This window comes from Urocitellus parryii, chromosome 7, assembly GCF_045843805.1.
Source record: "Urocitellus parryii isolate mUroPar1 chromosome 7, mUroPar1.hap1, whole genome shotgun sequence".
NCBI lineage: Eukaryota > Metazoa > Chordata > Mammalia > Rodentia > Sciuridae > Urocitellus > Urocitellus parryii.
Genome location: NC_135537.1, coordinates 150,522,438 through 150,544,980, shown reverse-complemented (window position 1 = coordinate 150,544,980; position 22,543 = coordinate 150,522,438). Strand labels below are relative to the sequence as shown.

The 22,543-nt window shown below is 35.6% G+C and overlaps 1 protein-coding gene across 1 annotated transcript in view; it reads left to right on the top strand.

The window, feature by feature from the left end:
* Positions 1-22,543, top strand: part of Vmp1 (vacuole membrane protein 1) — a 115,885-nt gene that overhangs the window by 49,268 nt on the left and 44,074 nt on the right. Inside the window, exons 6-7 of the mRNA XM_077801351.1 lie at positions 443-610; positions 8,039-8,170. Coding sequence (XP_077657477.1) covers positions 443-610; positions 8,039-8,170 — 300 coding nt within the window. The remainder of the gene's footprint in view (positions 1-442; positions 611-8,038; positions 8,171-22,543) is intronic.

Below are 22,543 nucleotides of genomic sequence, written 5' to 3'. Positions count from 1 at the left end.
AATATAAAAACCAAGTTAAAAATTTCATGAGTGATTACCATGGGCCAGGATGAGTTTGGGGAGGTTTACTACAAAGGAGCACAAGGAAACTTGTTGCATTGGTGGAAATGTTCTGTATCTTGATTGGTTGTAGTTATTTGACTGAAAATATTTGCCATAGTTTACTGAAATGTGGACCTAAAAAGTGTGATTCTTACCATGTGTAAATTAAACCTTAGTGAATTTAAATTGTTTTTAAAATTAAGCTAGCAAGAAATAGCAAGGATTATTTTATCAAATTACTAACTGCATCTTGAAATATTTGTTTAGATACAATTTTGTTCTTCAAAAGCTAAACTTTTCTGATAATATGTGTGGTTAATGTACTATTAAAATAATATGTATTGACAAATCCTTTTTCATTAATATTTCTCAACCAAGGATTTTTATATTTGTTTTCTAGGGCCCACATATAGCTTCAGTTACATTAGCTGCTTATGAATGCAACTCAGTTAATTTCCCTGAGCCACCTTATCCTGATCAAATTATTTGTCCAGATGAAGAAGGCACTGAAGGAGCCATTTCTTTGTGGAGTATCATCTCAAAAGTTAGGATTGAGGCCTGCATGTGGGTAAGATGTGCATTTTCATATTTGTTTGAAAGTAACCTCACTAATTTAATATTGTGTTACACCTTTTGAAGAGGAATCTAAAGTTCTCAGCTATCTATTTCCAAGGCAGAAGAGACCTTGTAAAGCTCCTCCTAATTGTGAATACTATTCACAAGAAAGTCAGAAAGCCATATATACCACAAAGTAACTGATGCCGAGTAGACAACATTAGGGAAAATGAGTATAGGTATTAGAACTTTGTAAAATTTGACATAGTATTAATGTACCTGATAAATACTTAACTAATTCCATATGAATTCTAGAGTGTTAAATGTTATTATATCTCACTCTAAATTAAAATGTGATGTTTGGAGCCTGGCACGGTGGTGCATGCCTATAATCCCAGCAGCTCCAGAGGCTGAGACAGGATTGCAAGTTCAAAGCCAGCCTCTGCAAAAGGAAGGCGCTAAGCAACTCAGTGAGACCCTGTCTCAAATAAAATACAAAATAGGGCTGGGGATGTGGCTCAGTGGTCAAGTGCCCCTGAGTTCAGTCCCCAGTAATACCCACCCACCCCCGCCACCCGCCAAAAAAAAAAAAAAAAATGTAGTATTTGGACCTGGAGATAATAGCTCAGTGATAGAGTGCTTGCTGAATAAGTACAAAGTTCTGGGTTCAATTGTCAACACCCCCCCCCCTCAAAAAAATATTATTTTGTTGTTGTTCTTAAAGGACTTGTTTTCTTTTCAGAGTTTGTTATAATGCTACAGTAATTTTAGAAAAAATTTTAGTAATTTTTCTTCGTATATATCAAACTTAATTTTAGTGGTGGTTTCAGACTCTGGGTACATATAGGTATCTTACTTTCATTTGAACTAATTAATTACTCTGTGCTTTGCTTAAGTCCATGTTAGGAAATTTATTTAACATCATGTTCAATGGCAGGTATATTTTAATCCCATAAGTTGTTTTGTTTTTATTATATGCTTAAATTTATTCAGGTGCCATCATAGAGACTTAATTTACTTTATCAATTAAAGATTTCTGTTACCATTTGAATTATTTTTTTAACTCATCATATGGGTTTGTTAAGTTTATATTCCTGTAACATTTTTTTCCTAGTAATTTCTTATGAAATAAAAGACTGTGGAACACATCATTTAAGAAATCTTAACTCATTGCAGAGCATAGTGGCCCAGGCCCTTAATCTCAGTAATCCCAAGTGACTCAGGAAGCAGAGGCTTTTTGTGATTTCAAGGCCAAGCTCAGCAATTTAGCCAGGCCCGAAGCAACTTAGTGGGACCATGTCTCAAAGTAAAAAATTAAAAGGGGCTGGAGATATAGCTCAGTCAGTAGAGTGCTTGCCTCGTATGCACAAGGCCCTGGGTTCAATCCCCAGCACCACCAAAAAAATAAATAAATAAAAAGTGCTGTGGATGTAGCTCAGTGGTAAAGCATTCCTGGGTTCAATCCCCAGTACCCCCCCCAAAATAAAATCTTATTAAAATGACCATGAATACCATGCCCTTACAAGGGCAGAGTTTCGGAAGTTTTATGGTGGTGGTGATGGTGGTGGTGATGGTGGTTTTTGTTTGTTTGCAGTACTGAGGATTAAACCCAGACTGCATTTCAGCCCTTTTTTAAAAAATTTGAGACAGGCTCTTGGTAAATTATCCAGGCTGGCCTCAAACTTGCAATCCTCCTGTGTCAACCTCCCAAGTCGCGTGCCACCGCACCCAAAGAAGAGGCAGAGTTTTAAAACACAGTTAAATGTTATCAATTATGTTTTTATTTAAAAGAATTATGAAGGAAATGCCATACATTGAATTTCTTGAATGTGAAAGAGAAGAAAAATTATAGTGTTTCCTGTTACTCTTTTGTAAACACTTTTATAAACAAATTCATTATAGTAGTTGCATGTTTTATAAATTTATTAACGTTTGTCTTTTAATGAAAATTACTATTAAAATAATGGAAGATACTTGGAACATGCTAGAAATGGGGCTGTGTATATAAACCTCAGTTTTTTATTTTTGTTAATGTTGTAGTTTTATTCTTTCAAAAATTATTTATGCGGCTAGATTAACACTAATGCTAAGAGAAAAACTTCCATCCAGGCTGGCAGTAATAACTGCCTTCTTAAAACTTTCATAACACATATTGTCTGTAGCGTTTATTTGTCCTGGCTTCATGCATGCCTTATTTTAACCTAATATAGTGGCTTACTGTTCTCCATCAAAAAATTTAGACTCCTAAGAAATATAGACTGTACTTTAATTTTATTGCCCTTAGCGCAGTCAGCATTCAGCTTTGCACATAATAGAGAAATTCAGTAAATACTGAGCAAGTTATCTAATGTTTATTTGCTCTTCTTTTTTCCTTTAGAACTGTTTTTTGTTGTATAAACATATAACATACATCAACTTACATTTTAATTGGTCCCTATTATTCTCAGCATTCATAGGGACAGTCTTCCCAATAAATAGTGCTAGAAAAACTAAATACATGCAAAAGAATGAAGTTAGACCCTTATCTTACATGATATATATATGAATTAGCTCAAAATGCATCAAAACAACTAAAACAATAAAACTCTTAGAAGAAAAAAGGAACATATTTATATGATGGTGGATTTGGCAGTGGCTTTCTCATATATGACAGCAAAAGCACAGGCAAAAAGAAAATAATTCTCAGTTGGAGTTCTTCAAATTTCATGTCATCAAAAGATAATAACAATAGAATGAAAAGACAACCTACAAAATGGGGGAAATGTTTACTAATTGTATATCTGATAAGCATTTTATAATCCAAAATATTTAAAGAACTCCTACAATTCTACAACAAAAGAAGACAACCCTGGCCTCATGCATGCTAGGCAAATGCTTTTATCACTCAGCTATATCCTCAGTGGCATTGAATAATTTACAGTGATGTATAACCATCACCAATATCCATTTGCAAAACTATTTTTGCACATGAATAGTGCTGGGAGTCAAACCCAGAATCTCATGCACTCTAGGCAGCCACTCTACCATGGATCTACATGGAGACCCTTCAGAACTGGTTTTTTTTTTTTTGTTTTTTCATCTGAAACAAAAACTCTGTACCCATTAAACAATAACTCCTCATTCCCTCTTCTTTCCAGACCTTGGTAACTTCTGTTCTACATTCTGCCTCTATGAATTTGCCTTTTCTGTATAGCTCATATAAGAGAAATCATATAATATTTATCATTTTGTATCTGACTTATTACTCTTATAATATTTTCAAGTTTCATCAATGTTACAGCATTTTTGGGATTTCATTCCATTTTCATTTCATTGATTTCTTATTGGAAAACTGACCTCAGTGGAAGTTGCAAGCAGTGTTTCTTCCCACCCCCCATCTTTTTTTCCTCTCTTGTTTTGTTTTGTTTTATTTTGAGGTACTAGGGATCTAATCCAGAGTTTCGCATGTGCCAGGCAAGCACAGTATCACTGAGCTATATTCCAGCCCTTTACCTTGAGTCAGGGTCTGGCCAAGTTGCCCAGATTGTCCTTGAATTCACCTCCTGCCTCAGCCTCTCCAGGAGCTGGAATTACAGGTGTACATACTACACCCAGCACAAATTTCATTTGTTTTTTTGTTTGTTTTGTTTTGTTTTTTGTAATTTTATTAGCAATGCTTTTCAAAGTTGCTTTTAAACCCTGTCTCAAAGTAAAAAGGGCTCTGGAGATGTAGCTCAGTGATTTAGCACTCCTGGATTCAATCCCTAGAACAACAACAACAAAAAAGCACTACTGTAAAGTAAAAGCCTTGAGTTTCTTGGTTGTTTTAAGGTTACCTTCCAAACCTTTGCCTATTTAATCTGTAATTCATGTTTATACTTAAGATTTAAAAGAAAAATGATAATAATAGAATATGAACATACAGATAATACAAAACTGTAGTTTCTGAGAAGTTCTGTTCTCACCATGATTTTTCACCATGAAACATCATTTCCCAGTATAAAAGCACAAGAACTGCCAGGCACGGTAGTGCACACCTGTAATCCCAGCAACTCAGAAAGTCTGAGGCAGGAGGATTGCAAGTTCAAAGCCCGTCTCAACAAAAAGCAAGACACTAAGCAACTCAGTAAGACCCTGTCTGGGGAGATGTGGTTCAGTGGCCAAGTGCCCCTTAGTTCAATTCCTGGTACCAAAATTAAATAAATGAAAATAAAGGGCTGTGGATGTGACTCAGGGGTTAAGCATTCCTGGGTTTAATCCCTGATACCAAAAGAAGTATAAAAACTTCAAATTTTCTCATTCCCCACATCTTTGAATAAATTAGCATTCCATGGAGATGCTGTGTTTATTACTTGGTTTATATGTTTTATGCATATTAACTCTTTTCTAGTTCCATAATCAGATCTAGGGTAATAAAATGGTATGTAGGAGAGGTTCGTTCTTTTTTTTTTTTTTTTTTTTTTTTTTTTTTTTTTTGTGGTGCTAGGGATTGAACCTAGGGCCTTGTTCAGTAGGAGAGGCTTTTTTTTTTTTTTTTTTTTTTTAAAGAGAGAGTGAGAGAGGAGAGAGAGAGAGAGAGAGAGAGAGAATTTTTAATATTTATTTTTTAGTTCTTGGCGGACACAACATCTTTGTTTGTATGTGGTGCTGAGGATCGAACCCGGGCCGCACGCATGCCAGGCGAGCACGCTACCGCTTGAGCCACATCCCCAGCCCCAGGAGAGGCTTTTTAAGAGAGGTTCTTGAATTAAGAAATTCATTTCTCCCCTTAATTAAACATAGATTAACAAATTTTAGTGTCCTGTGATTTTTGTTCTGTATGTAAACAAATATAGATTTATATTTGTGTTTTATACAAATATTCTATATTTAGTTTTTCCTTTCTCTCTCTTTTTTTCCCCCTACACCTCTCTAGTCCTGGGGATCAAATCCAGAATATTCAGTATTTGATTTTTTTTTCCATTGTGCTGGGGTTAGAACCCAGCACTCCACCACTGAGCAGTCCCAGACTCCTATATTTGAATATTTATAAAGAATTATGAATTTGTTTTGTAAGAATTCTGAAATCATGAAACTTCAGTGTTTGATTTGCAATAACTGACTAAATTTCTGGGTGTAGTATGTAGTGTGTTTTTGGAAACCTGCCTGGATGATTGTGTTCCCTTATACACATAAAAATATAATATCTACATGGTCACCATTCTTGTTTTCTTGTTAACATGGAGAAGCATGAACAGAATTAAATTAGGATATAACCATAACTATGGTCCAGTAAGAGTATATAGCTCTTGATTTCATTTTAACCAATTACATTACTTCCTTCTTGACTTTAAGGAACTTTGTCATGAGTTTGAATCACATGATTGCTTTCAGAAATGTTGAACATTTGACTTCACATTTAAACTTTACATTTGAACTTAAGAAGAGTTCATGTTGTAAATAAAATATTGTAATGTACTTTTCTTCCTACTTTTTATTATGGGAAACTTCCCCAAACATGCATATAATTATAAATGAATTTAATGTACTTTCACGCCACTTCAACTAATATTAACTTATAGCTAATATTATTTTATCTCTCTGTCCTCACTTCTCAATTATCTTGAAGCAAATCCTACATGTCATATTACATTATGTATGTGAATATATTAGACTTAGTGCTTAAAAAACACAATCACTATTAGAAGTAGTTAGTAGTAGTGTCTTAAAATGTGTTATCTAGTTAAGTGTTCTAAATTTCCTGGTTATATTTGTTTATTGTTCTTTTCAAGTATATGTACTGATGACACTGGTCTGTTGAATCATTTCTCAGTCAGAATTTTCTTGATTATTTTCTAGTTGATGTAGTTTAAACATGTTCCTCTGTTCCCTGTGTTTCCTGTGAGTCATAGAGGCTTGAAGCTTTGTTAATTGTTTTTGACAGGAATACATTTCTTAGCCTTTATGTATTTATGTCACAAGGTGCAATAATGTCTTTTTTGTGATAATCTATTATATAAGTCTATTGCTTTATATGTTACAAAATAGTGGTATTCCGATTACATCATTTTTTTCTTTTGTTATTAGCTAGAATGCTATTTTTGTTTTGGGGGGTGTTTTTGGTTTTGTATTTTTTCGGGGGGTGGGGGAGGCAGCAGATAGAGTCTTGCTATGCCATGCAGGCTGACCTCAAACTCCTGGACTCAAAGAATCCTCCCACTTCAGTCTTCCAAGTAGCAGGAACTACAGGCAAGCAGCACTGTGTCCACCTTAAAATACTTTTATAAAGAGACTTTTCCTCATCACTAGTTTGATTATCCAAGATTTAGTTCATATAGGAAAGAAAGGATAATTGATTCATTCCTCTTATTTAACAATTTTTAAAGTAAGTTGGTTCTCTAGCATCTTCCAGAACTGTTTCTAATGTTAAAAAAGTACTTTTGGTGACTGTTTATTCTACACATTGCGAACACATAATGTTTGAATTTGATAACATCCCTTAAGGATTGATTTTAGGGCCTTTGGAGGCAGAGCCACAGGGCACTGCAAACTGAAAGAGTTAAAATTGCTTGCAAGAACTAGCAAAGTTTTTTCATTCACTGTGTCTCGGAGTAGAAGAGAATGATGTCAGTCTGGCTCAAAGTTGAGAACTTCCCTAGAGACTATGCGCCTGTTGGATTTTGACCTATCCTATATTTAAGCCTTTATATTTAAACCAAATTCCTGGTTCATTAAACTTTGTTTTTGTCCTTATGCCCTAAATTAATTAGGAAAAAAAATTCTCTTTGAAAACAAATGTCTATGAAATAACTGAAACATGAGTCACTCAATGTTGTGAGAAAATTTAACATTTTTCTTTAGTGAAAGTCTTTCTATCCTAGTTGAGTTTTCAAGGAGCGTCCTGACCACTGAAGTTTTAACTCAACACACACACACACACACACACATACAAACTTGTATTGTTTTTAAAGTAACATCTAAAATGCCAGATTTCATAGAGAATATTAATGTGACAGCTCTGCTAGTGAATTCTACTACGAGATCATTTGGATATTTCAAAAGTGGGGGAAAGACTGAGAAAAATAACAGAACCTAAAGAGAGATGCTAAATTCCTGTCTATACTGTGCCAGGAATTGTCTGAGAGTTTCATGTAGTCAAAATTGGGCAGGATTCAAATTCTTTTTTTTTTTTTTTTGAGAGAGAGAGAGAGAATTTTTAATATTTATTTTTTAGTTCTCTGCGGACACAGCATCTTTGGTATGTGGTGCTGAGGATCGAACCCGGGCCGCACGCATGCCAGGCGAGCGCACTACCGCTTGAGCCACATCCCCAGCCCAGGATTCAAATTCTTATCCTTTGCTTCCCCCAATACGTTGCATCTCCAAATGCTTTTGGTAATACAGAAAAGTGTAAATTTGATCTGTTAACCATCACTGTGTTAAAAACAAAACCTTACTATAAGTATTTTGGTTTTTCATCTAGGGTATTGGCACAGCAATCGGAGAACTGCCTCCATATTTCATGGCAAGGGCAGCTCGCCTCTCAGGTGCTGAACCAGATGATGAAGAGTATCAGGAATTTGAAGAGATGCTGGAACATGCAGAGACTGCACAAGTAAGAACAGTGGGGGAAAAATAGAACACTATTCTAATCTCTAAAGAGATTATCATTAAGGTAAAATCGTTAGTAGTTACTCTAAGGAAGAAAACTGCCAAAGTAAAAACAAAATAAAATATGACTTGGGATAGAATATTCAGAAAAGCTGAAAAGTAAAAATGATAAGGGAGCTGGAGGTGTACTTCAGACATCAAGCACTTGACTACCATGTGTGAGGTACAAGGTCTTATCCCCAGTAATGCAGAGAAAGAGAGACAGAGAAACAGACTGAGTATGTACGGAACAAAATAGGTAGACCAGGCTTTAAGCCAAATACAGAATTTCTGAGTGTGTGTGTGTGTGTGTGTGTGTGTGTGTGTGGTGTGTTGGGAACTGAACCCAGAGCCTCATGCATGCTAGACTAGTACTGTACTACATCTCCAGTCCACTTTTTTGTTATTGTTGTTTTAAGACAAGATCTCACTAAATTGGTCCCTCAAGCTTGGAATCCTCCTGCCTCAGCCTCCCAGATTGCTGGGATTACAGTCATGCACCACCATGCCTGGCAGGCTGAGATTTTTTTTTTAATCTGATTACAATCTGTGTATCAACATATATCTCAGTAGTACACAGTTGTTTTATTCTTCGAAGAGCATTGTTAAGTTATTATCCCTAAGAACCCTGTTAAATTATTCTTTAGGAATGACCTTAAAAAGTAACGTAGACTTTGTTCTTTGGGAGATAATATGGTTTTTCTTGTCATTGTTGTTTTTCATTTACATGATTTCTTTTTGGGGGGAGGTGGGGAGTACTGGGGATTGAACTTAGGGGTACTAGGCCACAAGCCACATCTCTGGCCATACTTTGTATTTTAGAGAGGGTTTCACTGAGTTGCTTAACACCTCGCTTTTGCTGAGGCTGGCTTTGAACTGGCCATCGTCCTGAACTGGCCTCAGCCTCCTGAGCCGCTGGGATTACAGGCATGCACCACTTCACCCAACTTATTTACAGGATTTCTTTAAATTTCTGGTTTTTCTTCTCTCACTTACACCAGTTCTGAAAAAACACTTCTTGATATCACTTCCCACTCAGTAGCTTATAAACTTACACACAAACACACACACACACACACACACACACACACACACACACACACTCTCTCTCACACATTTTGTGTGTGGGATCATCACACTGCAGCCCTCCATGCTCCATTCCTTTTCTTTTGGCCTTCTTCACAGTTGCTCCTTTATGGGTTTAAAGGTCCTTTTTTCTTGATTTTCTCTCTCATTTGGTTGAACATACTTTGCAGTAGCTTCCTGAGAAAAGGTAAATAAATAGAAAGTGTGAGACCATATAGCTGAACAAGTGTGTTCTTCATTTACTCTTAAATGATTAACTGAATTTTGGACTCCATATTGAAAATAATTTTATGAACTTCAAATTTAGAATGCATTATTCACTTGTCTTCAAGCTTTTTCTATTGATATTGAGAGGGTTTGTGCCCTTCTCAGACCTCTTTAGAGACAGTCTATTTTTGTTTTGGTATTTTCTCAGTAAAAGATTTTAGATTCATTATCATTATAGGCCTTATTTAAATTTATTCTGATAGATGCTCAGAAAACTAAAAGTTGAATTCCTTAGTTTTAGGAAATGTTCTTAAATTTTTTCTTTAGTTTTGCTTCCTGGAATTCTAGTTACTTTGGTGTTGCCTCCTATACTCATCTTTTTACCTTTTTTTTTTTTTTTAATCTCTCTGCTCCTAATATGTATCTTGGTCAATCTCTCTTCCTTCCTTTTCTTTCTTTCTTTTTTTTCCCCCCTTGTTATACTGGGGATTGAACTTAGTGGTGCTCTACCACGGAGCTACCTCCCCAGCCCTTTTTTAATATTTTCTTTTGAGGAAGGGTCTTGCTAGTTGCTAAGAACTTGGGGTCTTCTGGGTCAGCCTCCTAAGTAGCTGATATTACAAGCCAGCTTGTTTTACTTTCTATAAGATCCCCTCAAGTATATCTTCTAGGTCTTATATTGAAACATTGTTCAGCTATTACATATAGCATGTATTTCCAAGGAAATTTTATCCCATCTTTTTGAAGGTTTTTCAGTTTCTTCAAGTTTCCTATTGCTCCAGGCATTGTCTTTTCTGTTTATTCTGTTTGGAGTTGATACATACTTGTCCATCTACATATAAGAATAAAACACATAAAAACTGAGTGAAAATTATGTGGAAACCAAGTTTGAAGGTATTAGGTCTCCCTTATCTTAAAAATGGGATCTCAGGCTGGCTTATTTATGTAGAACCTCCATACACTCTATCAGTATATTTTGATCTCTCCTTTCAAGTTCTCCAAAAACATATTCTTCAGTGTCTTGCCTGGGGACTATAAGCCTTGCTGCTGGCATTCTAATGCTAGGCTGGTGAATAGTGGTTAGAGATTTCCATTTATGTGTAGACTTTCACTTAATCCACTTTGTGTTCAGTCTCTGGATACCTACACAAACTCAAGCACAGATGTATCCTGAGACTAGACCCTCTTGTTCACTTTGCCTAGAGACAGTATTTGATGTCATCTAAGGGGCTGACAGAAAAGGTGGCCTGAATGTGCTAAGTAGAGTTGAGACCTCTGAGTCTACTCCTTATACAACAACCTTGTTTTCAGCCCTGCCCCCCCCCTTTCTGTAGTTCGGCTGAAGAGCCGTTTTGGGGGGGGGGTATTATTTGACTTCTCTGCAGTATCCTCCACTGTAGTATTTTTTTCCATCTGTCCCTGTCCTCTTTTAATAATATTTGTTTATTAATATTTTTAGTTTAGTTCTTATTTTTGTTTTCTACATTTTGGTGTTATTTTTAAGATACAAGGATGTCTTATTATCAGTTATCTGTTGCAAAGTAACAGATCACCCTACTATTTAGTGGTTTAAAATAAGAACACCCATTCATATTGCTCACAGATGTGTAATGAGTGCCTTGTCTCTATGTAATATCTTTCAAAGATCCCATCCATAGCACTCCTTACATTGGCTAGAACATCAGACTAGATGACTCATTTCATTCTTTGCAGTTTTTTTTTTTTTATTTAGGGATTATAAATAATGTATCCCATAAGCTTATTGCCATCTAAAAGCTCAAATCTAAAAACTCAGATCTTCTGGAATTTGATGAAGTAAATCATACTTGTCTTATTCATACAGTTTGAACTCTTTAAGATTTTGACCATTTCTTCACGTAGTTTTTATGTATCCAATGTTATAGTAATAATTTTTTCTCTAATTCCTCTTTTATGGTTCTGATTATTTTTACTTTTTGACTGAATCTTCTGTAATTCAAATTCATCTGTTTTGAGTCATAGAAAGTAGACTTCACATAGTACTTCTAATGGTTATGAATGTTAGCTGTTTTTATTCTATAAGGCCAATAATTATAACCACTATTTTAAGATAAACTATACATTTTATTCCCTAATTTCATATTACTTATCCTGAAAAACAACTAGGCATAGTGGTGCAAACCTGTAATCCCAATGCCTTGGAAGATTGAGGCAAGAGGATCATAAATTCAGAGCTAGCCTCAGCAACACATCAAGGCTCTAAGTAACTTAGTGAGACCCTGTCTCAAAATAAAAAAGGGATAGGGATATACTCAGTGGTAAAGTGTCCCTGGGTTTAATCTCCATTCAAAAAAAAAAAAATCCAGTAAGTATGATATACACATTGTTTTATCCTTAAAATCAGAAATCATATACTTGTTTACAAACATTTTCTTTAAAATTTTTACCCCAAAGTGCAATTATGTATAGTCTCAACTAATAGACAAACTAGAAATAATTAAATAAAACAGTAGGATAAAAAAAGAAAAGAAGCCAGACATGCTTGTGAACACCTGTAATCCCAGCAACTTGGGAGACTGAGACAGGAGGATCACAAGTTCACAAGTTTGAGACCAATCTCAGCAACTTAACAAGGCACTAAGCAACTTATTAGCAAGACATTGTCTCAAAATAAAAACTAAAAAGGACTGGGGATATAATTCAGTGGTAAAGCATCCCTGGGTTCAATACTCAGTATCAGGAAAAAAACAAAACAAAACAAAAAACATTTAAATGAATTAACTTAAAACAAATGTGAAGTAAAAGGTATTATCCCTGTTTTTTTTTTTTTTTCTCTCTCTGATTTTTTTTTTTTTTTTTTTTTAAGTTGAGACAGGGTCTCATTGTACCACTCAGGCTGTACACTCCAGTGATCGCTCTCACCTTAGCCTCCCTAGAAGCTGGAATTACTGGTACACACCAGTGTAGGGTTTTCCCTAATTTGAATAAGGTAACACTCAGGGAACACTGGTAGTCAATTTCAGAGTTAAAACCAACCCAGTTTTCTGACTTTTCAGATCAGTACAATGCACCATACTGCAGTTTAGCAATATTTTCATCCTGGTTAATGCAATAAAAAATGCAGAATTAGTTGAAATTTGTTTCTTCTATATTTGATTTGATTTGACTTTTTTTTTCTATTCATGCTTCTTTCAACCAGATTCCATCAATTTTGTGACTTATTGTAAATTTCAGTGCATGTTAGTATAATTTTTCCTATATTCTTTCTTCCAGCTTTAGACAAAGGTGCAGGTGGGATTTTTTTGTATGGGGGGGGACCTCATTTTATTTATTTATTTTTATGTGATGCTGAAGATCGAACCTAGCGCCTTGCATATGCTAGGCAAGCGCTCTACCACTGAGCCACAACTTCAGCCCTTATGTGGGATTTTAATTTTTATTTATTTCTTTTTATGCTTTGTAGTGGAAAGGGTGGGAAAGAGTTATCTGAGAGTACTACAGTTTTAATTCATTATTCAGTGAAGAGTTCCTTGGGGTGGTTGTCAAAGAAAACTGTTTTCTTTTTGTTTATTCTTTTCTAACACTGTGGATTATTTACTATATCCAAGTAAGATACATTATATCTCCATTGTATTCACTGCTGTTATACATTCATGTTTTTGTTTCTAAGGTTTTTACTATGCATAAAAATTTAAGAGATTTATTTATTTATTTTTAAATAAATCTTTGCTTCTTCTTTTTTTTTTTTTTTAAGAGAGAGAGAGATTTTTTTTTAATATTTATTTTTCAGTTTTTGGCGGACACAACATCTTTGTTTGTATGTGGTGCTGAGGACTGAACCTGGACCGCACGCATGCCAGGCAAGCACGCTACCACTTGAGCCACATCCCCAGCCCAAGAGATTTATTTATATATTCAATTCTCATTAGGAAGGTACAGAGCTCAGTGTAAAATATTGGGGTAGTTGCCTTTTAGTCTTTTTCTATGGATATTTATATCCATACAAGTAAAATCATGTTCTATTTATGTTTTGTCACTTGGTTTGAATATAAAAACATACTGTGGTCAGATATGGTGTTAGTCCCAGTAACTCAGGAGGTGAAAGCAAAAGGATCGCAAATTTGAGGAAAGGCTAAGCAATTTAGTAAGTTAATTAAAAATTTAAAAAGTATGAAAAGGGTTGGGCATGGCTCTCAGTGGTTAAGTGCCCCTGGATTCAACCCTCAGTAACATACTACAAGAACATTTTTCCATATCATCAAATATTTTAAACTTTTCATTACAAAGTATATTTATTACAATAAAATTCTTGACTAACATGAACAAAAAGGAGAAAGTAAAAATTTCATTTTATTTGTTCATGTATCCATGATTTATATTTAGTATATTTTTTTCTTACTGATTAATATAACTAAGGAGATGCCCTTTGTCACATTCTGCCATTAGTTTTTTCTAATTCCCAGTGTGTTTTCCATGTCATTTATTTTGTGTGTTTTATTCAATTTTACTTTTTAGATAAAAATGTTTTAATTTTTTCTTCATTCCAACATCATAAACTTAAAGATTCAGTCCCTTGTCCACTGTGCCAGACTCTCTTTTGTAAAACTTCCAATTTAATAGGAGCAATAAAATATGGATGAATTGGTTCAACTAACTAAAAACAGTAAATTAAGTAAAATGAGTATGAGTGGTTATTTAAAGATTGCCTAAGAATAAGGTAGAAAAAAGTGTTATTACTTTAAGGTAAATCTCTTTAGTAGCATAAGGTTATCAGCAGGGAAAGGAGGAAACAAACAAACAAAAAACTTGGCCCTGATTTCTTTGCCATGTGTTCTCTAAGTAGGTTAAAGGGTGCATGTGATTTTATAAGAAAGTGTTATTAAGTAACAATTTTAAGGCTATTTTTTGCTTAAATTCTACTTTTACTAATGGTTGAATTTTATACTATAGATGCTTTGAGAGAGAAAAATTAAATAATGACTAAAGCATTCATTTGTATTCTGATTCTTTATGCTACCTGATTTATTTTCATGTGTACTTTATTGAGATGTTGCAGTATTTTTCCACTAAACTGACTTCCTTTTGCTCTTGGCTTTGTATCATGTTTTCACTAGATGTCTGTGGGAGGTAGGCATTAATAAATGTAGCTTCCTATGTCCTTGAGCAATTCCAGTATCATTTAGGTCTAGATAGATATCTATGTGCTTTGTGGATATATGTTCTCTTTGTGACCTTTTTCTCCTTTGTTCCTAAATTCTGTTAATGGTCTCACCATCCTCACTATTACTTCCAGTTAAAATTTGAGTTGTCTTTAGTTTTAATCCTCTACACCAGAATAAATAAATAAAATTCAAGTCATGTGATTTCTCTGCTTGCCTCCTATATCTGGACATTTTTCACGGCCTATTGATTCTGCCTCTATGGTGTCTTCATATCGTCACCCTCTCCTTTTCTTCTGTGCTACTAGTTCAAACCTTTGTCAGCCCTTATTTGAACATTTATAGTGATTTCCTAATTGTTCTACTCTTTACTAATTTTCTCCCCAATCTTTTCCTATATAAAGTAACAAAAGTACATTTCTGAAAACACCTCTGTTTATCCTGTGGATGGCAACACAGGCATGTAATCACAGCTCCTTAGGAGGCCGAGGCAAGAGGATCATGAATTTGAGACCAACCCCAGCAATTTAGGGAGGCCCTGAGCAATTTACTGAGACTCTGTCTTTTCAAAAGAGGGATATAGTTCAGGATAGCAAGGCCCCTGGGTTCAATCCCCATGAAACCACCCCACTCAAAAAAAAGACATCAAGTTAAATGACTTGCAAATTTTAATTCACATCAAGTAAGTAAAACAAACTCCTATAAAATATCATACTTCAGGAAAAAGTGCAGATGTAGGGTATAGCTCAGTGGTAGAATATGTAAGTATGCACCAGACCCTGGGTTTAATCACTAGCATCACCAAAAAAAAAAAGAGAGAGAGAGAGAGAGAGAAAACAAATGAAGATTCTTGTGGTAAATTTGTTTTTTCTGTGAACTGCATAGGGAAAAAGGAAAAATTAAAGACACATTAGGAGTTTGAAAAATACAGTAACTTATTTAAAAGATTAGTGCAGCCAATATTACTGATGGAATGGGAATCTGAGGGTGGTTGTGGAATTTTTAAATTTAAAGCTAACACAATAGAGCAGGAATGTTGTACATACTTAATTGGGAAAGTGTTTTTGAATAAGATTGTTATCTGACTGCCAAATGCCATCTGTACAAATTACTTGCTACTTCTATTGTTTTCTCATAGTGTTAGGTTGCTGTGTGAAATTTACTGTTTCTTATTATTATTCCTATCAGAATTAGAAGTTAAAATCAGAAATTTAAAACTCTTCAAACTTTACCCTTTAGAAGAATTCTGCTTCTTCTCCATTTTCATTTTGGTTAGCTTACCTTTCTATTGAGTATTAGGCATGAGTCTATAAACTATTTTAGGATGAGCATTTCCTCAAAGGCCATTTTGTAGTTTCTGGGATTAATCTTTTTTTTTTTCGTTTCTTTGGGTACCAGGTATTGAATTCAGGGGCACTCAGCCACTGAGCCACATCCCCAACCCTATTTTGTATTTTATTTAGAGACAGGGTCTCTCTGAGTTGCTTAGAGCCTCACTGTTGCTGAGGCTGACTTTGAACTCAGGATCCTCCTGCCTCAGCCTCCCAAACCGCTAGAATTACAGGCATGCACCACCTGTTAATTAATCTTATTTTAAATGAGCATTTTTAGGTTCTGTTTAGGATAGTATTTAATTAATATTTGCCACTTAATCTGTATATTGAGAGTAAATCCCCAGATTAGGTTTAAATTTTTCCCCAACTAGTTTGTATTAAATTTAAGTTAAAAAAAAATTAATAGGATCCTTATCCTATTCAAAAATTTCAAGTTATTTACCTTATCTTATTTATAATACCAGAAGAAATTAATCAATCATGGGGGTTCTTAGCTCCTTTTTATCTAGATATTTAGATATTAAATCTTTTGATAAAAATAAAATGTGTATTGACCATTTGAGTTTAGAGCATTTGATAATGATTATTTATATACTCTATCAAATGCTTTAGTATTTCATTTGTTATTTTTTTAAAGCATATTTTCTTATGAAGTGTTTGCAGTTGCTTATACCATGTTAATGCTTGCTGGATTTTTCCCCCCTCTGAAATATCTGTTCCTTTACGTACACAGATTTATCAAAGAGCTCATGGTATGGGTGATCTGAAACCAAAGGGGACTCATTTTCATATGCTTTACTGCCATTTGAACACTCTTAAGTGTCAGTTGTTGCTGGGACCTGTTTTTGACTCTGTTGAACCTTCGCTGATTGTGGTTTGTCTGGCCATCACATGACTTCTCTGAAAATTCCCCCTCCCCTTCATTTCCAGTAAACTGTTTGAGCAGGAGTGAGTCAGAGTGAAACCAGCTTCCCTGTAACCACAGGGCTTGTTAAAGAATTTGTCAACGTGGACTCTAGAGGGTTTGCATTAAGCTTTGTAGTAACTGCTATGGTTTGTGTTTGGTCAGGAGTTCCACAGAAAAGCTTCCTGCTTTCAGGATCTCTGCTTGTTTGCATAGAGTTAAACTGATGAATTTTATCAAAATGAACATTAGAGACATGTTAAACACATTGCTTTATCATTAAGCTGTTGTCACAGTTACCAAGGTTTACTGTAGTTTCTCCTTTCAGAATCAAACAGCCACACCCAATAACGCTTAGTTTTTGAAAAGACAGCCTGCTAACTCTTTCCAAGCTGGCTCCTGATTTTACCACAAAGTACCATCAAGATTAAGCAATTTTAAGTGGTCTCTTGATGGATTCTTTTGCAGAATATTTCAACTATTAGTTCAGTTAGGTTTGGTATCAAAGGTCACTTTCTTGCATTTTGTTCAGCAAGAAAAGGTAGCACTTAGAATGTTCAGTAATTGTTGTTTTTCAGCACACTTAGCAAGATTTACAGTGGAATTCTCCATGCTTCCTTTTTATTTGCTTTCTCAGGAAGCTCTCACTTTATTCTGAACTTTTCACTTGCCACCCCACTCTCAGACTTGAATCTTTCCTTTTCTGGTTCTTTTAATTCTTTAACCCATTCCTATAGTATTAAGTAACTGAACTAGAAAGATCTAATGCAAGCTGCTTAAATGAGTAGTTTAGTTACTAGGAAATTTATCTGCTAATTGTGCACTTTTCCAAGTTAATTTGTTTTTATGTGTGCATTTCTGTAATCTTATCAATTTTGGCTAGACTTGCTTACTTAAAAAATTAATTCGGGGCTGGGGTTGTGGCTCAGAGGTAGAGTGCTCACCTAGCACCTGTGAGTCTCTGGGTTTGATCCTCAGGACTGCATAAAAATAAATAAATAAATAAATACTAAGTAAATAAATAAATAGACTCAGTGAAAACATTTAAATCAGACCTCCTAAATTTTTTTATTCTGTTTACTTTTTTTTTGTAACAAAATATAGGAAAAGAAAAAAAATTCTAGAAAATCTTGAGCTAGTTATTCCACACAAGAAAGATTGCAGGGGGCTGGGGATGTGGCTCAAGCGGTAGCGCGCCCGCCTGGCATGCGTGCGGCCCGGGTTCGATCCTCAGCACCACATACCAACAAAGATGTTGTGTCCGCCGAGAACTGAAAAATAAATATTAAAAAAAAATTCTCTCTCTCTCTCTCCTCTCACTCTCTCTTTAAAAAAAAAAAAAAGAAAAAAGAAAAAGAAAGATTGCAGAAGGCTGGGGGTGTAGCTCAGTGGTAGAGCACTTGCCTAGCACATGTGAAGTTCTGGGTCAATCCCCAGCACTGTTTAAAAAAAAAAAAAAAAGGTGGAAGTTAAAAATTGTTTATATTTTAGCCATACTCCTTAACTCTCAATGATTAAGTCAAAATAGAAGCAGTGTATTTGTTTTAATGATGAAAGTTCTCTTTCATTGAAACTTGGACCAGTAGATTATTTCTGCTTCTATGTTTTTGCTCATGGGTTTGAAAATTGGTAGCATATTAAATACAAACCTACTCTCTCTTATAACTACAGAATACTCACAGGTGACCTGGTCCTAGACCAGAGTTTAATGGAAAAAACATGGACAGCAGAATAACTATTAATGCTCATTTTCCATTACAAAGGTGTTGCATTTCTAATTAGCCGAGGTGTCTGGTTTGTCATGGTAGATGTACAGCTCTTTCTTGCTGGATATGTCAAGAGATTTCTGAGTCTCCTTTCCATATTTCCTGAGTTGGATCTTTTATGTAAAAATATGGCTGTCCTGATTTTAAACTAAAGTGTAGAGAGCTCTGAAAATGGGCATGATCATTATTAATGCAGTGCTTCTCTCAAAAATAGGGATATTAATCTGGGAGTATAGGTAGAATATATGCTTAATATGTGTGAAACCCTGGGTTCATTCCCTAACACACACATGCCAAACAAGCGTAGTACTGGTGTGTGCCACATAATGACATTTTCATCTACAGTAAACAGAACATACAACAATTGTCTCATAAGATTTTATCACCTAGTGACACCATAGCTGTTATAGTTGTGTCAGTACACTGCATGGCGTTCATCCAAAGACAAAACTACATATCTGTAATCCCTCTACTCAGGAGGATTTAAATTTAAGGTCAGCAACTCTGGAGGCTAAGGCAGGAGGATTGTGAGTTCAAAGCCAGCCTCAGCAGATTAGCAAGGCACTTAGCAATTCAGTGAGACCCTGTCTCTAAATAAAATGTTAAAAAGGGCTGAGGATGTGGGTTCAGTGGTTAAATACCCCTCAGTTCAATCCCCAGTAACTAAATAAATAAATAAATAACTTGCCTACATTTTATATGAAAATGTTAACAAATGCTGGTGGCTTCCCACCACCCCCACTAAGCTTCCTGGAACCATCTCTCTTCTCTTCTTCCTCCTCCTCTCCCTTTCCCCCACCCCTGCCTTGTACTGGAATTGAACACACTTTATCATTGAGCTATATCGCTAGATTTTTAAATTTTTTTTTGAGATAGTCTCACAACTGCTCAGGCTTGCCATCCTCCTACCTCAGCCTCCCAAGTGCTGGCATTACAGGCATGTGTCACCACATCCAGCATGGAACCCCCTTTCTTTCATCCCTTCTTTCCTTCTAGACTATATAAGAAATATTTTATGTCTAATGGGTTATTAGTGAGGTTTTATTGTTTCAATTGCAGTAGTAGGGATGTGAGTTTTAAGATTAGTAGTTGGGGCTAGAGGTGTGGCTCAGTGGCAGAGCACTTGCCCTGGGTTCAATCTCTAGAACCAAGGGGGAAAATGATAGTTATGGTGAGGTAACCATTACAGTTGTAAATAACTAAACAATTTCTTATTTTTCTGAAACAAGAATATGCCACTTCAGAACCAACATTTCACTGGATGTTGTGGTACATACCTATAATCCCAGTGACTTGGGAAGCTAAGACAAAGGAATCACAAGCTCAAAGAGAGCCTCGACAATTTAGCAATACACTGTTTCAAAATAAAAAGGCTAGGAATGTGATTCATAGGTTAAGCACCCCTGGGTTCAATCCCTGGTGCCAAAAATACCCAGCATTTCAAGAAAAGTAATTTCATCTGGATGCAGTGGCACAGGTCTATAATCCCAGCAATGCAGAAGACTGAGGCAGGAGGATCACAGGTTCAAGGCCAGCCTCAGCAATTTAGTGAGACCCTGACTTAAAATTTAAAATTAAAAGGGCCTGAGGTTATAGCTTAGTGGATAAGTGCCCTGGGTTCAATAACTAGTACAAAAATAAATTTATTTATTTAAAACCAAAAACCTGGGCTAGGGATGTGGCTCAAGCGGTAGTGCGCTCGCCTAGCATGCGTGCGGCCCGGGTTCGATCCTCAGCACCGCATACAAACAAAGATGTTGTGTCCGCCGATAACTAAAAAATAAATATTAAAATTCTCTCTCTCTCTCTCTCTCTCTGCCTCTCTTAAAAAAAAAAAAAAAAAAAAAAAAAAACTCTTGTTTTAATTCTGAGATTGCACCAAAACTTTGCTCATGATTGTTCTGAGAACTCAGACAAGATATTTTGTTTCATTGAGTGTCATTTTGACATTCATTGTCTTTTTTTTTTTTTTAAGAGAGAGGAGAGAGAGAGAGAGAGAGAGAGAGAGAGAGAGAGAGAGAGAGAGAGAGAGAATTTTTAATATTTATTTTTTAGTTCTCGGCGGACACAACATCTTTGTTGGTATGTGGTGCTGAGGATCGAACCCGGGCCGCACGCATGCCAGGCGAGCGCCCTACCGCTTGAGCCACATCCCCAGCCCCATTCATTGTCTTTTGACATTTACTAAGCAATGTAACTTCAGTCTAAGCAATTTGTCTCATAATTGCTTTTCTCTCATGTCACTCATGATAAAATAGATATTATTACCAGAATTTTTAGAAAAGATGAACAAATTGGCTTATGAAGATTAAAAGATTTATTAATGCTGTGTGTGCCATTTTGATGTCATAGAAGACTATAATTATTAGTTTTTATATTCTGTTTCTCTCTATAGCACTTTTCATCTTCTCTGTTTTCTGATCTCTCTTTTACAACCACATTGTATGTTTCATCCATCATCACCCTCTCTTTCCTCTTTTCTTTTTTGCCTACTGCACACCCCCACCCCCACTTTAGGTTATTGATCCCTTGAGGGAAATCTTGCTGGAACTTTCTTCACCTAGGCTTTCAGCATGATTTACTTCTTTACCTTCTTGAATTTTTTTTTTTTTTTGAGAGAGAGAGAGAGAACTTTTTAATATTTATTTTTTAGTTTTTGGCGGACACAACATCTTTGTTTTTGTATGTGGTGCTGAGGATTGAACCCAGGCCGCATGCATGCTAGGCAAGCGTGCTACCGCTTGAGCCACATCCCCAGCCCCTCTTGAAATTTTTGATCAGATTTCTTTCTTTTCTTTTCCTTTCTCTCTTCTCACCTCCCCCCTTTTCTTTCTGCTGGGCTCAAAACCAGGGCCATATTATGCATGCTAGGCAAGTGCTATCACTGAGCTACATCCCTAACCCTTGATCAAATTTCTTAAATCACCTTTTCTGAGAGATCTTCTCTGACTATCCTATTTAAAACTGCATCTTCCTTGCCACTGTTTTCCAGGTTTGTTTCCTACTTACTGCTTTTCACTTCTAATGTATCATAATTGATTTATTTTTTATAGTTTAGTGTTGGTCTCCTTCCACTAGAGTGTAAGCTCCATGAAGTTGATTGAGTGTTGTACCTCTTGCTCCTTCAGTATCATTTGTCATGTAGTAAGCACTTCATAAACATTTATTAAATGAATGCATGAACAAACCACCATGTCCTCATCTTTGGATTTTTTATTACTTTGCACATTTTAATTACCAGATTCATTTAGTTGAATTTCATTGCATTTATTTGTTCGTTTGTTTGTTTGGCACTGGTGATAGAATCCAGGGGCACTTTAACACTAAACTATATCCCCAGCCCTTTTTATTCTATTCTACTTTATTTTATTTGTTTGCTTATTTGGTAGCAGGGATTAAACCCAGGTATGCTTAACCACTGAGCTACATCCCCAGCCCTTTTTATTTTTTATTTTGAGACAAGTTTTGTTAAATTGAAGGATTTCACTGTATTGCTAAGGTTGGCCTCCAACTTGTAATCCTCCTGCCTCAGCCTCCCGAATTATTGAAATCACAGGTATGTGCCACAGGGCCCAAATAAGAATTCTGCTGCCTGTGAAAATGAATACATGGATATAACAAATAAGAATTTTTAAAAAATGAATACATGGGCCAGAGGGAGAGGTGCCCTCAGCTATATTCCCCATGGGTCTGTCTGTTATGTGATGGGTATTTACAGGAGGGTTAAACAGAAAAATTAACTACTAAAGGTATCCAAAAAAGGCCTGAGAAAATCTGGTTAAAATGTATAACCTTGGACTGGGGTTGTAGCTCAGTGGTAGAGCGCTTGCCTAGCATGTGTGAAGCACTGGGTTCAATTCTCAGCACCACTTATAAATAAATGAATAAAATAATGGTCCATCA